At 38.9% G+C, this 18,412-nt stretch overlaps 1 protein-coding gene across 1 annotated transcript in view; it reads right to left on the bottom strand.

Moving 5' to 3' along the window:
* Window positions 1-13,482: 13,482 nt before the first annotated feature.
* The window catches only part of LOC117403396 (zinc transporter 7), a 39,884-nt gene continuing 34,954 nt past the window's right edge, over window positions 13,483-18,412 (bottom strand). The window contains exons 9-11 of the mRNA XM_034005516.3: window positions 17,790-17,880; window positions 17,330-17,479; window positions 13,483-14,590 (exon numbers count right to left, since the gene is read on the bottom strand). Coding sequence (XP_033861407.2) covers window positions 14,543-14,590; window positions 17,330-17,479; window positions 17,790-17,880 — 289 coding nt within the window. The 3' untranslated portion in view covers window positions 13,483-14,542. The remainder of the gene's footprint in view (window positions 14,591-17,329; window positions 17,480-17,789; window positions 17,881-18,412) is intronic.

The raw sequence follows: 18,412 nt of genomic DNA, 5'->3' as shown, positions 1-18,412 counted from the left end.
TACTAGAAAGAAGCAAGCCATTCACAGTTTAAAAATAAAAGTTCAATAAAGTTCTCAGTGGGCTTTACTTACTCTCTTACTGTTTCACTTTCTAGGTCCATTCACATCAGCAGTGTCTTTAGGGTACAAGCCCCTTACAGTCTGTAAAGCGTATCAGTCGATAGGGGAAGCAGGTGATTGGTTCATGAAAGGAAAGAAAGCGTTTATTACTCTAAAGGTGAAATTACAAAAGAAGTGCTAGCTGACAACAAGGCTTGATCAATTTTTTATTTATTTAATTAAAGAAAACAATACAATACACAAAACAATTAGACCCCCCCCCCCCCCCCCCCCCGATGGCAACTCCCACCCCATCCCATCCCATCCAATCCCGCCGCACCCACCCCAAGAAGGACCCTAGAAGCAGAATTCAGTCAATAACAGGTGAAGGTCTGTCCAGGAAGGTCTTGATAAAGTCTGAAGCCGACTCCCAGGCCCGCACAGTTCCCTCCCCGGCCCCATGGATCCGAGCGGTGGAAAGCTCCAAATGAACAATATCCAGGAAAAAGAGAATCCATTGACACCAGGGAAAGGAGTGGGGGGGGCTGCCAGCGAAGGGCTATCATTTTTTTAGCTGCAGTGATGCCGGCTAACCAGATCTGTTTTTGATTAACAGAAAGATCAAGTGAAGAGTCATCATCTAATAATAATATTTTAGGTGAACAAGGAATCTCACTATCAAGAATAACAGATAGGGTTGTGGAGACCTGCTTCCAGAACACAAGCACATCAGGACATTCCCAGACCATATGTAAGAATGTACCTACGGTACCCTGGGGACAGAGCATTCAGAGGGGAGTAGGGGCCAGTTTCATATGACATCTTTTGGGAGGGGTTAAGTATGTTCTATGAAGAAAGTTGAAATGGATAAGCTGATGATAAGGATTCTTAGAAGCTGTCCTTAAATTATTCCATACTGTGACCCAAGATATTTCTTTATCTACAAAGGATAAGTCCCTTTTCCAGACAGTATTAATAACCAAAGGTTTGTATGATGCCTGGAGAAGGAGGGTATAAAGTGTGGTCACCAAGCCTTTTGATTTTCCCCCCTTAACTAGAATATTGTGTAATATGTGTGAAGGCAGCTCGGTACCCCAAGGCACCCCATAGGCACGCACTGCGGAACATAGACGTAAATAAAAAAAATAGGAAGATTTTGGTACATCGAATTGTAGCTGTAAATCTTGGAACACACAAAGGTACTTATCCCTACAAATGTCTGAGAGAGTGTGTATTCCCCTGTCCCTCCATTGTGGAAAGGAAAAGAGGCGACCGTCTGATAAAAGTTTATAATTATGAAAAATAGGAGTATGTGAGTGCCATTTGAACTGAATTTTGGTGTGCTTTTCAACTCTGCGCCTCACAGAAATTAGATGGGAGATTATGGGGCCAAAACGCAATTTGCAATGTTTGAGAGGAGCAGCTGAGTAAACCAAATCTTGAAGTCTATGTGGAAATACCAATTTTTCCTCGATTGGTCGCCAGGAAACATGAACATTGGAGTCCAGCCAAGATGCAATTGGACGAAGTACAAATGACCAAAAATAATGCTTAAAATTAGGCAATGATAGCACTCCTGTGCATTTTTCATGTTGAAGAGTAGAAAGTTTAATGCGGGAACACTTCCCATTCCATATGAATTTAGCAATCATACTATGCAATTTGTCCCAATATTTAGTAGTGGGGGAAAGGGGGATCATAGAACTGAAGAAGTTAATGCTTGGAAGTACATTCATTTTGACTATTGAGATACGAGTTTGTAATGAGTTGGGGAGGTGGGTCCATCTGGTTAAGTCAGTCTCTATCTGTCTGAAAATTGTGTTAAAGTTATTCAAAGTGATAGCATGCAGTGAGGAGTATATTTCTACGCCAAGATATCTGAAATGCTTAACCACCGGTATTAGAAGGCAGGACACATTTTCTCATTGCAGCATGCAGGGGCATTAGGGCGGACTTAGACCAATTAATCTTATAACCTGATAACAAACTAAAATCATCAAAAATAGACAGTAAATTAGGGAGTGACTGAGGCACATTATCAACAAATAAAAGCACATCATCAGCATAGAGTGAAATGTGATGCTGAGTATCATTGATATTAATAGGATTAAAAGCTGTTGACTGACGAACAGCCTGGGCAAGCGGTTCAAGTGATAGGGCGAACAGAAGTGGAGAGAGCGGGCAACCCTGACGGGTACCCCTGGAGATAGCAAACTGGGAAGAACATTTACTGCCCGTAAGCACCATTGCAGATGGGTTAGCATACAGCACCTTAATCATACTAATAAAGTCTGACCCCAAACCCATATGCTCCAAAACCGACCACAGATACCCCCATTCAAGGCGATCAAAGGCTTTCTCAGCATCCAGTGACAGGACTGCACAAGGAGTATTGATATCCATAGCTGCATGGATAATATGAAGAATGTGACGCACATTATCAGATATGAGGCGTGACTTGATAAAGCCTGTCTGGTCATGATGAACCAGTTTAGTCATATAAACCTCAAGACGACGTGACAAGACCTTGGCGTAGATCTTAACATCAGAATTTATTAACGACAGAGGGCGGTAGCTCGCACAGTTGGTGGGGTCTTTATCTTTTTTAACAATAGAGATACAATAGCTGAATTAACATCTCTTCCAAACGAGCCCTTTTTAATAGCGGTTTGTATCATCTTTAACAGAAGCTGATTAAAAAAAGTAAGAAAAAACTCAGGTTGTATTCCATCAAATACAGGCGATTTTGATTTTTTCATATCTTGCAAAGCCTCTTTTAATTCAGCTAGAGATAACGGCGTGCCAAGTACAGATGCTTCCTTAGCTGAAAGACGTGGCAGTCTAAGGTCTTGTAGGAAGTGCGTACATGTGGTCTGATCAAAGGGGGTGTCTGAGCTGTACAATTTAGATTAGAAGGAGCGAAATTCCGAATTAATTTGCGAGGGGTCAGGCAAACAGATTTCTGTAACCTCCTGTAGTACCAGATATCCTGACAAACATGTTTGCCGGAACATGTGTTTCTTTCAGAACTGCACATTTGAGAGTTATATAAGCAAACTGCATGACAGGTAAGATTCATATAGTCACTTACTCGTGACACAGTTTCAGTAGTCACTGGATCCTTTCATAAAACTGAGGTGGCTGTACATGCATTTCATTCAGCAAAGTAATAAATTGTCACCCTGTTTAACATAAAAACACACACAACAGCGGACCATGTCATAAATTGCTGCTTTATGTGCTAGTCGTGTACAGATCTTGTGAGTTGTGGCTGCTGTGTTATATGAGTGTGAACCAGCAGCTCCTGGAGATCATCCAGAACAAGAGGGAGCAGAGCGAGGATCTGGGTGAGTGCAGTCCCCAAAACACCCAGGCCAGGGGCTCTCAAACTGGGGGGCAGGGAAAGGGTTCAAGGGTTTGGGAGAAACTGTCACATGCAATGCATTTATTATGGAGGGGCAATTGGCCTGCGATTTGCCCATAGGGGAACAAATAGGCCAGTGACTACAAAGCAATGCAGCAGCTCTTTTTGGCATTGCATTTAAACACTTTCAGAAGAATACTACCGTATGCTTTATTAATCATATCATTCAGTAATGAATGTTTTTTTTTCAAGTGGGGTAGGGTCATGCCAGACCAAAGTGTCAGTAAAGAGGGACAAAACTAGAAAAAGTTAGAGAACCACTAATCTAGGTCATATACAGTGGTAGCCAATATTACTCACATTATTAAGCATTATGCATTTTCTTTTTAAAACATATCTGGTACCATACTAGGAAAGCACTCAGTTTGCATGCCTTACTTTCAGGAGTCTTCAGGGTCAAAGCATATCAGTCAATAGGGGAAGCAATTGATAGGTTAATGACAGGAAATAAGTTACTGAAAGGGGTGGGGGCAATTTCACTGTCCAGGTGAAATGATCAAGGACGTGCAAGGCACGTTAGACCTGCAAACAGCTGTCTTTATCCTAATATAGACCCAGATACCATTTTTTGCTATAGCATGTGCTTATCTCAGAAGTGCATATGTGAGACCTAGATAATGACTAGAGGTAAGATTTATGAAATTACGTTTTGAGCTACTTTAATGCAGCAAGTTACAGCTTGAGAACAGGGGCATGGTGCCGGAGCAGCTGCTGAATATCAGTGCCTACCGAGGGCTGGCTTAAACAGGACGATTCTAAATGTCAAATTCCTTCCGCCTCCATCAAGGAGCCCTTCCCAGTGAAGATTACCCATGACCCTGAACAATCACAGGCCTGCGACTGGAAATTCCATTACTGGGGGGGTCACTGCTGGAGCGCAAGGGACAGACACCCCTAAGGCAGAGATTTGGAACAATTCTTGTGAAAGTAGTGTAATATATTCATTGAATTGTACTGGGTTCATATTTTATGCAGTTCGAAATGAATTGTAAAGAAAAGGTTTCTTTTAAAGATGAATGGGTCTTTCATGGGTTATTCCACATAGTGACGTATATGTAGTGGCATCAGATTGGCTGGCCTATTGAAGGCTACTTCTCAGACTTTGTGTACAGTACCAGTGGATACTGGTGTTCTAGTTTGTCATGATACATACATGATATGTTATCTTATCCTTGCACTAATACTAAAATAACAGTTTAAATTCTTTGACAATCGATTGTCAAAGAGGTTTGTTTTTGTATTACTACATATTACGCCATTGAGTGTTTGTATAATAATGGATGATATTTAGGTATACTGTATATTTATTTATTTATTGTCCATGCTACTAACTTTCCTGGAGTGTTATTGCATCTAAAAAAAAGTCACCTCTAACAATACCCATTGAGTTAGGAGTATTGCTGTTGATCAAAAGCACCACTATCATATGTGTTCTCTGTTTCTATCTTTCATACCCTCTTTAACCTTTCCATACCCCATCTGTTTGAAAACCACTGCATCACATGACATCCTGCACTGTGGGGCCACTGGCTTGGCTCTGAGCTGTGTAAAAACAACAGAGATTTGTAAAAACAAATAGAGGCCCAGTTGCCCAACTAGCAGCCACCTTGCTTACCATCCTGACATAGTCCTCCTGTTCCTGAAAATGCCACTGTGAACAGTAGATGGGATTTTGAATGAATATCTTTATTTATTTATTTATTGCACTTATATAGCACTTTTTATACAACAGTATTGCAAAGCACTGTACAGTACATCGCAGAAACAAAAGAACCACAAATTATTTGTATAGCATGTCACACATACAACTGCCACAGTCAGACCATTTAAATAACAGTATACACATAATAATACAAAAGCAGCAATTTTAAAGTTACATTAAAACCCACCAAGATAAGAAAGCCAGTGTAAAGAGGCCAAAACAGGAGTAATATGTTCACTTTTCTTGGTTTTAGTCAGAATTCTAACGGCGGTATTCTGAACAAGCAGCAAGCGGGATACCACACGTTTTGGGACATCAGAAAAAAGTGCATTACAAGAATCAATTCTAGATGAATCAAAGGCATGCATTAGTCTCTCGGCATAAGCTACGGAAATAATTGGTCTGAGTTCGGCTATATTTCTCAAATGGTAAAAAGATACTTTAGTAACTTCCCTAATATGAGTCTCAAATGATAGATCAGGATCAAGGATGACCCCCAAACTCTAAACTTCTAGTTTAGGTTTTGATGAGAGACTGCAAGGGCCTAGCTCATGTAATCCCACTTTTCCTTTTAGTTGGTTCTGTGATCCCACTAGCATAACCTCTGTTTTATCTGAATTCAACATTAGAAAATTCTGTGACAGCCAATGCTTGATGTCTGTAAGGCAAGTAGCTAATAACACACAGGCAGAAGAAATTCCTGGCTTTAGGGACAAATATAACTGGGTATCATCAGCACAGCAATGGAAGTTCACTCCATGTCCACGTATAATGTCACTTAACGGTAGCATATACAATGAAAACAACAAGAGACCTAGAATGGAGCCATGTGGAACACCACAGACAACTTCTGATAATGCCGATTTTTACCTCCCCAATAGAGACGAACTGAATCAGAAAGATAAGATTTGAACCAGGATAGGACAAGGCCAGACAGTCCTACTGTGCTTTCAAGATGATGAATTCTGAAATTGCACTGATGAGAGGCATCCAGATCAGCATTCTGAAGGGAGTGATATATGACATTTTCCTGGCAATGTGATTTTAATTGAATACAGACTAGCCTACAGGGGGTTCGGACAAAAAAAACGTTTTAAACACCTGCCATAACACTGTGAATAGGGTGCAGAGCCACCAAGAATGACACGTGTTTAAAAGTAGTATATGTTCCTAAAGTAGTAGGCTATATGTTCTTCTAGACACAGATATTACTGTTCTTAGGGTCCTCTTTCAAAAATGGGGGACCCTTGTGCGCTAATCCTGTCTGTCCGTCAGTCACACTCTACATGTCGAACATGATAACTGCATTGATTGTGCATCAGTCTTTTATCACAACTTCTAGGAATCCATTAGATGCAGAAAAACGTGAATGCACTATGTTGTCAGAATTGGTTTAGATTTTTACACTGTGTGAAAATAACCAAAAAAGCTAAGGCTTTAACATAATCAATACAATTATCAGCACCAGCAAATTTGCTCTACATTTACAGAAACATACCTGTCCAACAGTATCAGTAGGGAGAATAGAAAAGAAAGGAGCAGGCCATACTGGTGTATTCCAGATAATAATCCCTAATAAAGATTCCCATCTGATCGCCCTTTTGCAGGATCCAGTTGGACAGAGGTGCTGTATGACATTAAGAGTCTGATTTTTCTTTTTTCTAACAGTATTTAAATAACCACATTAAAGCTGTCTGTTTTATTACAGAAGTATGATCTACTTCCTCAGCATGCTGTGGTTTAAATAAAACATGGGAAACCCATTTCTGGCTTTTCTAAACATACATGAATATCGCTTGCAGTCACAATGTTAAATGCACAGCTGCTTTATTAGAATATCATTTCACAAGTTTGGAATTGATTCAAAGTGCCTCATTATGTTATATGGGTTCATTGCTTTATATATGAACCTACAATATTGCGGATTGGGTTATCACGTTCCTTTTTGTTATCTGTTAATCACATGTTTATGTATGTATTCTGACAATATATTTTGTTAGTGTTATTTATCACAGATCACTAAGGGAATGCAGCTGAACACATACTCAGCATTTACAGTAACTCGTAGTGTAGTAACTGGGTGTGGCAAAGTGCCCCCCCTGTGTATGTTGTATGTTGCGTGAGTGTGTTAATGTTGGTGTATAGATTGGTACACGGGATATAAACGGGTCTGTGTTTCACGTGTGATTTAAAAAGGTAGATTTGTATTTAGGCACGAGGAGGGCACAAATCACTTCACGTGCTGGTTAAATGTAATATGTGAGCACGGGGTTGCACAGAATTAATTCACGTGCTGGGATTCAAGTGAATAATTAATTAGTAATTGAATCCCAGCACAACAGTATATATAGATGCACATGTAGGCCAGAGTGTTTTTACATTAGTAAGCGACAGAGACTCTAAGTGCACAGAAGTGCATTGATTGCAAGACAAAAGGCCACACATGCATTTTAAAATAGTAAGAGAAAAGGAACACATCGCCACAAATGGTCAAATGGTCTTAACATTGTCACACGTGTGCCTATTGTTCCTATATCACTGATTACTGACCGAAAATTCTCACACCCAGAGGTGTTCATGCATGCAGGTATATAAAGGACAAATACTTGTCAAATACATTTGCACACTACTGTAAGGTAAATCTTATTCACGCCATTATTATTATTATTATTATTATTATTTATTTCTTAGCAGATTATTATTAGCAATTATTCTTAGCAATTATTATTTGTATAATGTTTCATGTATTCTCATTAAGTACAACCTTCATCAGAAAAACCTGTCTGTAAAGTGGAGTTTGGGTTCACTGACTGAGATCACAAGGGACCACAGACCAGGTGCTGATAACAAAGGCAGAGCCCAGCAATATGATCAGCATTGAAAGGAAGAAAGGCTGCAAAATAACTTCCATAGGTGGGGCAAAACTGTGAACTAACCCCACTGGACCTCCATGGGACGGGGGAGCTGCCGATAAGGAAAGACCATCATTACTTGCCAGATAACCTGAACTACCCCAGTATTTACCAGATGTGTTGCACGTTAACCCTAGTTCCAACTAAGAATATGTTGTGCTTTGAACTTGGATCAAATGGTGCAGAAAAGAAAAGGGGAAATAGGAGGAGGGTGTAACCAAAAATGGACATGTGGAAATAAAACACTCGTTTTCGTTGTTTGCTTGATTGCATGCAGGGATGTGTATATTGAGAATACAGGCCAGTCATGAATTCTAATAGTGGATTGCATAAAGTTATTTTCTAGAAATATTTATGGTTTCAATAATTATGGGCACCTATCAATAAATTATTACCTTCTCTGTCAATTACCTTCTGTAATACGTTCAATAAGCCATCAATTATTCATAAAAATTCAGTTTTCAGAAAATGGGCTTCTCTGCACCCATTCGTAAATGTATTAGGTACCTGAAATGTTGAACAACCCTCCGCATATCAGCAACAGCTAAGCCCAAGTATTATTTTAGGGAAGTGCTTCTGTATCTCAAATCTGCTGCGGGAAGATGTTAAAATGATACTAGTGGAGGGGAGCTGTGATGTCAAGTGGGCTCTTGAGATTTGCAGCAGTACCTTTATTGACATTTGTACTTTTAGTTAACAAGCAAGCTGGAGTGTTTTCTAAGCTGGTCGATGGATTGTGTCACTGGTAGGTCTCTCCTGACGGTGGAGAGGAGCACAAGAGAACAGAACAGACGATTGCATTTTCTCACAGTGAGTGCAGGAATGTGCAGGAACTCTCCACTGTTTAATGGCCTGTGTTAGGAAATGGCCTCTCCCCTGCTTCCTTTACTAAAATGTTGTTTGGCTTTGATAGTTACTGGACAATGATGACAAACTAAAATAGATAATGGATTGTTTATCTTATCTCACTCCCAGGGAATATAATTTCTTGTTGGTATTTCCTGATGAATTTCCTCCTTTTCTCTGTATAAAAATGCAAAAAATACAAAACAGTTTTAGTATCTAATATGCATGTTCCAGTACAAGCACTGGGAATGTACAGCACTGTTTTAATTGAAAATGAAACCTAATAAAAAATAAATAAAATACTCTCATTGGGTTTGTTATGACTTCCTTATTAACTCCTATGTTGCTAACAGTGGGTGGGGGATGGTAGGGGGCAGTTTTGAAAACCAGTGACTGAAAATAAAAAACAATTCCCATTTACATTTCAGGCATATATGGGTGAAGGAGCTTTGGGTCAAATCTTGGTCATCATACTTTAATACATTTGAATGTTAAAAAGTTTACAAGGTGTTTTTTCAGCCATGTCAGACTAAAGGTAAGAATCTCACCCATGCCACTGCCACTATTTCATCTGCTAATGTCTTATTTGAGATATCGGTTTCCAGATGATACAGACCTAACGCTTTGAGATATTAGCTTCAAACTGGGTACACAACTCTATTCTACAACATCAAATAATTATAATAAATCACACATGAGAAACCCACCAGTTACCATTAAAGACTTGTCAGCATTCCTGCATATCTTGTATATAGATATCCTGCTGTGCATCGGACGCACAGCACCGTTCTAAAATGCTATTTTTTTATGTTCAATAGTAATATTTATATGAAATTACTAGGAATGCACTCAATGTATTCATTCTTGTTGTTAATGATATCAAGTGAGTAAATAAATTAATAGACATTACTAAGGACATACAATCATCTACAAATTGCGTAAACCCTCTGAATGACTATGTTTCATTTCCCACTGACAACTACTTATTCAACCATGTGTGACTCATGAGTGATCAATGTCCTGCTCAACAATTAGGAAATAAAACACAACATAACGTAATTGGACTACTTATTATTTTAAACTACTATTAAATACTTACATTTTAGTGACAACAAATGTGCCCATTCTGCAAGTAGTTATTTTAATATTTTTAAGTACTTATATTCATTCTTAGCTTTTAAGTAAAAAAAAAAAAAAAAGGTTTTAAAATACAGTATGATGTTATAACTGCAGGGTAGGAACCCCTGTACAGTTGGGGTTTTTACTATGATAATTTAGTGATTAAAATTGTGGTTAGATATCCTATGCTGAATCCCCAGTGTTCTAGAATAAAGTTTTGACAACTTTAGGGAATTTTTCAAAAGCAGAGTTTCTGTATTCTTGTACAGGGAAGAGTGAGAAAGTCCAACAAAGTCAAGACTCCAACATCTGGTTTGTATTAAGAGTTACGTTATTTTTTCTGGAAAGCGATATGGTTCCTTTTTTTTTTTTTTTTAAAGTCCCACACAAAATGGGTTTTACTTTATTTAGTGGAGACATTTTACATTACAATTTAGGGCAGCAGTGTGGAGTAGTGGTTAGGGCTCTGGACTCTTGACTGGAGGGTTGTGGGTTCAATTCCCGGTGGGGACACTGCTGCTGTACCCTTGAGCAAGGTACTTTACCTAGATTGGTCCAGTAAAAACCCAACTGTTTAAATGGGTAATTGTATGTAAAAATGATGTGATATCTTGTAACAATTGTAAGTCGCCCTGGATAAGGGCGTCAGCTAAGAAATAAATAATAATAATTTAGGATGTAGTTTCCTGCTGTTTGATTTACTGTCATGTGGAATGAGTTGAAGCCTGTTTCTTAGTATGCTTCAGTACAAAGATTACCAAACCTGCCATACCGAGGTCAAAGTGAAGACATAGAATCCCATCCTGAGGTGAAAACTATTTTACACAGATGCATACAAGTCCCATAAATAGTTAAAAATGCGTGTTCCATAAAGTTACTTTTTTTCTGGGATATTCAAATATAACAAATAGATAGCATCATAGGCAGCAGTGTGGAGTAGTGGTTAGGGCTCTGGACTCTTGACCAGAAGGTTGTGGGTTCAATCCCTGGTGAGGGACACTGCTGCTGTACCCTTGAGCAAGGTACTTTACCTAGATTGCACCAGTAAAAACCCTGTTTTTATTGTATGTAAAAATAGTGTGTAAAAAAAAAAAAAATGTAATTGTATGTAAAAATAATGTGATATTTTGTAACAATTGTAAGTCACCCTGGATAAGGGTGTCTGCTAAGAAATAAATAAATAAAATAATAATAAATAGCCTAAAAACATCAACCCATGAGAAGCAGGTCTTTATGCAAGGAGATTGTATCTGTGTTTTGTTAACCAATATCTAATAAATTAATCCAAAGTACAAAATAATGTTTCTCTTGTTTTAACAAGGTTTACTTTATTTCAGAGATTTTGGTCCAACCTAATGCAGGTCTACTATGTTATATAATTTTCTCAGCTGCAGTAAAAATTCGTCTAAAGGACAGGGTCTAAAGATAGGAATTGTGTGTACAAGTTACGTCCACAAATGTAGTATTTGCTATGGAAGTTGTTTCACCTTTAATGAAATGAATCATGAGGTATATTTGCAGAAATGCACTTTTATTTTGCTTGTTCATACTTCTCCCATGTGTCTAGAGCCCAATTTTGCTCATTTGAAGGTAATCTACTTTGCAATTTTTTTTTTAATGTTATCACCTTCATTAAACAATGTCATCTTTTAATATTCATCACATCTCGTAATGCTAAAGAACATATTAAAGACTGTAGATTTTAAATGCAATCAATAGTACAGAATGCCAATGGGTTTTTCAGTTATTCAACATCTTACCAATATCCCTATTCACATGTACTTATTCTCTTGATAAGGTACACAGTATGTAAGACATTCCTAAGATTTCTTTCTTTCTTATCCCTATTCACATGTACTTATTCTCTTGATAAGTTACACAGTATGTATGACATTCCTAAGATTTCTTTCTTACTTTTATTCACAGATAGGGGCATTGAGGAATTCGTATACATTGTTTGTTTTTTTAATGCTTTTAGTTGCTGTCTCGTTTCAACTATCCTGCACATAAACATATGTATGCTTAAGCTCTCCCTCAAATATAGGCAATTATTTAATATCAATCCATTAGGATAACCACAAGCCAATAAATAAAAGTCATTCAATCAAAAAATACAGCATTGCTGTATGAACTGCATTATTTCCATTTTATGGCGCATTCAATCAGACCCAATGGCAGCTAGAAATTGAAACATTTGAACAAAAAGATATGTTTCCTAAACATTGAGTTTCAGTGCATTTAAGTTGTAACATATTTCCCTAATTAATACCAGGTTCAGATTGCTACTGTAGCAAAAGTTTATTTAGGGAAAAGGCACTTGGCACATGCTCCAAAAAGTATTGACAAACAGCCACCAAAAAAGTATATAGGAGTGATTGCAATCAGTTTAAAAGAAATTACTACCAAGTGAATACCTATACATTGGAAAAATAAAGTTAATTATAGTTTACCAGTTAAAGGAGAATGAACAATAATGCCCCAATTATTTCAATAGTGGGACACTTATTGTATTCTTATCTCAATTCCTGGTAACTTTCATTTCCCACTGGCAACTACTTATTCAACCACGTGTGACTCATGAGTGATCAATGTCCTGCTGAACAATTAGGAAATAAAACACAACATAAAGTAAATCTCCTTTGGTACATACATTTCTAAAACTTGGGAGGTTGCAGTTGTAAATTAAATCCTTGCCTCTGTCTCAGTTCAATCAACTAGACAGGAGGTCTAACAAATACATTAATTGTGCACTTGTACCCTGATGGCGATGGCTATGTTTATAATAACTCACCCATCCACCCTGCCATAATCTTGCACAGATAGTTTGAGGAGCACGACAGGGACTTCAAGGCATCTTCACAATCCCAGGATCAGTCAAGTTGAGCATATTTGGGATGAACTTGACACATTCATGATCACAATCCTCTGCCTACATCTCTGCACCAATTGCATGAAATGTTAATGACAGAATGGATTAACATCCCTCAGCAACACCTTCCAGTACTGGAGTCTGCGCCATGTCAAGTCGTGACCTAATATCATGTTGGCCCGCTTGCGATCAGGGCAAACGGGCCAACATGATATTAAGTAGAGTTCTTAATAAAGTTGCAGGGCAGTGTATTTAACCACTTATAACAGATCATGCAGCCACCTCAGAGCTACATCGTCAGAGGACAATGCAACTATGGGCAGCTTACATGCAAGCCCGCAGGCGCGGTGAGCCGAGGACACCCTGGCCTACCTAAGCCCCCCCCCCCCCCCCCGTGCGGCGCTTGGCCAATTGTGCGGTGTCCCCTGGGAGCTCCCAGTAATTATATTTTTAATGGCTATTGCAGATTTAATGTATGGGGGAAACACAGACTTTTGAAGCTTTTGCTTCAAAGTGTAGCCTGCTTGCTGCAATGTATATGATGTGTGCAACTTGAAAACAAAATCACCAATGCTTGATAACCTTTTTTTATTGCAAAAGGACAGCTGATCATCTATACACCCAGGTTTGTTGAATCAACATACACCAGGAAAATAAAATCATCAAAATGTGAATTTCTCATTCTGCACATGTGTTCTAACATTTATCCCTTTAATGGAACAACACAGATATGCAATAAAACTCAAATAAACAAGTGTGCACTGCCCACAGGGATGTTTGTGTTTAAAAATGGTAAAGTGGAATTGTCATGAAATCTCAAGTAGCTGTAGCCATGTTAAGAACCGTTGCAGTGGATAAATGTTTTGTCGTAACCCTGCTGTAGATCTGAACTATGTAATGAGAGAGACAGAGAGAGAAAAAAATATAGCTACTTCATTCAGTATCAAATAGATGAGAATAGCTTTTCAAACCCCCCACGTGTTTGTTGTATCTCATCCAAGAGTTCAGATTAAAACAGGTCATGTCTTAATGCCCATGCCCGGATTGTCCATAATCATAGTGGTCAAAAGGCACTTTGGAAACCCAATATGGTTTGGCTCATAAAGTCTGCAAAGTGCAAACGACAGATTACAAACATTTGAATTACATATCAGGACATCAGCTATTGAGGTGTTATTTACAAAAACAAGAAAAAAAATTAAACAAAAAAAGTAAGCAGATCCCTTCCATAATTTAACCCTTATTTTCTTTTATATATGTCTATAGGAATGATCAGTTTTGGAGACTCTGATAAGCACATGGCGTACAAAATGTAACAACCTAATAATACAAATAATAATACTACTGTATGGTTGGGAATCAATTATAAAAATAATAAAAAATAAATCACAATTGAGACTGTTCTATGGGAGCAGGTAAAAAGACAAAAAAGTCCAACATAATTGTGTTCTACATATTGTTTCAATGGCAAGTTTCTTCAAAAGAAATAACTTCAGGAGGGGTCGAGAGCAAATGCATGTCCATCTTGGTCCCTCTTTCTTGACGGAGGTGTTTAATGCCAGGCGGATAGATGTCGTTGATCCCTACAGTACCAGGAAGGCTTTGGTCCAAGGAGTCCAATGTAAGGGCCACTACATAGCTGCAACATCAATCTGTACATAAAGTTGCCTAACTCCTGCCTGTAAAGGAAAAGAAAGAATGAATTTAGTCGTACATAATGACAACAGCTTTATTATTAGCTGCGTTTTTGAGTTGCGCAAACCAATTAAATTATATATATATATATATATATATATATATACGCACACACACACACACACACATATATACATACACACATATACAGTGATTTGCAGAAGTATTCACCCCCCTGCAAAGTTTTCACATTTTGTTGGCACCTGAGCGTACTCCACAACTCTTATCCAAAAAGACTCATAGCAGTAATTGCTGCAAAAGGTGCTTCTACCAAGTACTAACTTAAGGGGCTGAATACTTATGCAACCAGTAAATTTCATTTTGTAGATTTTCTTTGCAAGATTTGCTGACATTTAACCTCCTCCTCATATAACAGTGTTCAGTTTAATATAAGGAGTGGTTTGCAGAAGTATTCAGCCCCCTGCAAAGTTTTCACATTCTGTTGGCACCTGAGCATACTCCACATTGCTTTCAAATTACATGCAGAATCTACACAAACTACTCCACACTGAAAGTTAAAACATGTATATAGAATATAAATAAGTAAGATTTACAGAGAAAAACAGATTAATCGCAGTTGCATAAGTATTCAACCCCTTTGCTACTGCAGCCCTAAATCAGCTCAGGTGCAAATGATTTGTTTGAAGGGTCAGAAAATTAGTGAAATGGTTTCAGCCTGTGTGTTCTCAAAGTGGTTTAACTTGAAGATAATTTCCCTCAGGTATATAAAGACTTTCAAGCTGCAACTCACATAGCAACCATGAAGACCAAAGAGCTTTCGAAACAAGTCAGGGATAAAGTGGTAGAGAGGCACAGAGCAGGAGAAGGGTCAGGAGCAGAAAAATAATCCAGAACTCCGCTGCCCGCCTGGTGTTCTCTCTGCCTCGCTTCTCCCACGCAACTCCACTGCTCCGCTCACTCCACTGGCTCCCGATCACCGCTCGCATCCAGTTCAAGACTCTTGTACTCGCCTACAGATGCCTTGACCAGACTGCACCCAGCTACCTCCAGACCCTCATCTCTCCCTACACCCCTACTCGACCTCTCTGCTACTCCTGCACTAGAAGACTGGCTGTACCTCCTCTACGCTCCCCTGCCTCCAAAGCCCGCTCCTTCTCCACCCTCGCCCCACAGTGGTGGAATGACCTTCCTACAGATGTCAGGGCTACCCAGTCCCTGACCACCTTCAGACGCCTCCTCAAGACTCACCTCTTCAGACAGCACCTGTAGAACTCCTCTTTTCCCTCTGGACACTTTATCACTCTTCCTTAATGTGCTTTACTTGCTCTTATCTGCTCCCTATTTTACTGCATTTCATCATGTACTTTACAGAGTACTGTAATCTGTCACAAGTCTCATTTAATCTGTAGTATTTTGTATTTAATTATATCCTGATGTAACTATCACTGACACTTATCTGCTCCGTTATTGAATTGGATTTTGGCATATACTTGTACTTGCTAGAACCGAAGTCATTGTATTTTATCTTGCTCTTAATTGTATTAATACTTGTACTGTGATTCTTGAAATGTATTTTTGTTTACGACTGTAAGTTGCCCTGGATAAGGCCGTCTGCTAAGAAATAAATAATAATTATAATAATAATAATAATAATAATAATAATAATAATAATAATAATAATAATAATAAAAGAAAATTTCAGAAGGCGCCAATTATCCCTCTCAGCACAGTGAAGTCCACCGTTAAGAAGTGAAAGATGCATCACACCACCCATATCAGGTCGCCTTCCCAAACTGAACAGCTGGGCAAGCAGGAAACTGGTTTGGGATGTCACTCTGAAGCCAACAATGACCTTGAGAGATCTGCAAAGTTCTGTGTCAGAGATGGGAGTCATTGCTCACACATCAACAATAAGACGGTCCCTACACAAAGCTGACCTGTATGGACGGCTGGCAAGAAAGAAGCCATTACTCAAAAAGTCTCATCTTAAAGCACGTATGGAGTTTGCGAAAAAGCACGCGGATGATACTGCAGACATGTGGAAAAAGGTTTTGTGGTCAGACGAGACAAAAATTGAACTTTTCGGTCTAAATTCCAAGCGTCACGTCTGGCTCAAGCCTAACACTGCACATCACCCAGTCAACACCATCCCAACTGTCAAGCATGGTGGTGGCAGCATCATATTATGGGGATGCTTCTCTTCAGCAGGGACTGGGAAGCTTGTCAGGATAGAGGGGAGAATGGATGGTGCAAAGTACAGGTGAATCCTTGAGGAAAACCTGTTTGAGTCAGCCAAGACTCTGAAACTGGGGAGGAAATTCACATTACAGCAGGACAATGACCCGAAGCACAAAGCCAAAGCCACACTGGAGTGGTTGAACAAGAAGAGAATTAATGTCCTTGAGTGGCCCAGTCAAAGTCCTGACTTGAATCGAATTGAAAATTTATGGCGAGACTTGAAGATTGCAGTCCATCGACAATCCCCAACAAACTTATCAGAACTGGAGCAATTTTTCCATGAAGAATGGGCAAAAATGTCACCATCCTACTGTGCAAAGCTGGTACAGACCAAAAAGACTCATAGCAGTGACTGCTGCAAAAAGTGCTTCTACCAAGTACTGACTTAAGGGGCTGAATACTTATGCAACCAGTAAATTTCATTTTGTTTTTTATTATTGAATTGGGCCATAGATAACTAGGACTCGCAGTCAAAAGCACTCGCTGCCCAAACAGTTTGTGGTCTGTACTGTTCAGCGCCCTACCTGGGTGAAAATGTTGTGCGTCTGACTTAAAATCCACCGGGAATCCGCATCTGGGGCTACCAGCAGCTTCAGAGTTCCAATGTTAACGTCGGTACAAAGGGTCCAGAAGTGTGGCTCCTGCAGATTGTAAACTCCTTGGAGCTGCTGGACCTGAAACACAAACAAACATGCAAAACACCTGTTAAATCCAATTCTGGCACAGACTCTGGCTGCTCTTGCTGGTGACAATGGAAAATGCAGATATTTGTGTTTCTACAAAATATTTGCAATGTACAGTCACCTGAATATGACTGAACTGTTACAAAACTATACCAAGTAAGAAGATCCAGGTGACTTAAATACATTAAAAAAGACTTGCAATATCATATACCCTTTTGTTTTGATGGCAAATCTTAAAAGTAAAAAACACTAAACAAATGTGATGCAACATGCATGGCCCCTCTGTACTCCTGCTGCTTACCCGCTGGTAACACTCTGGGAGGACGTGGTCCAGTGAAGGAGGGGTTCTCTGCATTAGTATTCCAATAGATTCTCTGAGCAGCGGAACAACACTGCAAGAAAAAGAACCAACATTACAGAAAAGGTCAGAACTCTGCTGCTCTGCACTATACTCACTCACTCCAAGTGCAATAGTACTTCAGACAATTCTTATAAAAATATAACAAATAAATAAAATGTAATGTGTGATAGAAGTTCCTGTAGTGCACTTTGTGATGCCTTGCACGAGGAGTGCTCAACAAGTGTCCGTTTTCTTTATATTGTATTATGAGAACGGGAGACAAGATACCAACATAATCTTTATATGGGGGTCACAACAAAAGATCCAATAAAAGTTTGACATGTTTTCACACAACTACAAAGTTTATAGATTTGAATCTGACAAAAACATTTACCCGCTGCTGTGAACAGGCACCCAGCTAAACCAATATTCAATAATGCTTGCATTGCATGTAAACAATCTCTAAATACTCACCAAACTAACTAGTAAACGCAAGGTAGGTGGTTCTAATGAATTAAAGCTGCTAAAGTCACTTTGGAGTTAAAAATTGCAAGTGCTCTCATGAGGCCTATCACATACTTTTT

Source organism: Acipenser ruthenus, chromosome 10, assembly GCF_902713425.1.
Source record: "Acipenser ruthenus chromosome 10, fAciRut3.2 maternal haplotype, whole genome shotgun sequence".
In the NCBI taxonomy this organism is placed as follows: Eukaryota; Metazoa; Chordata; class Actinopteri; order Acipenseriformes; family Acipenseridae; genus Acipenser; species Acipenser ruthenus.
Note: the sequence above shows the minus strand (reverse complement) of the source record. Positions and strands in the feature narration are given on the sequence as shown.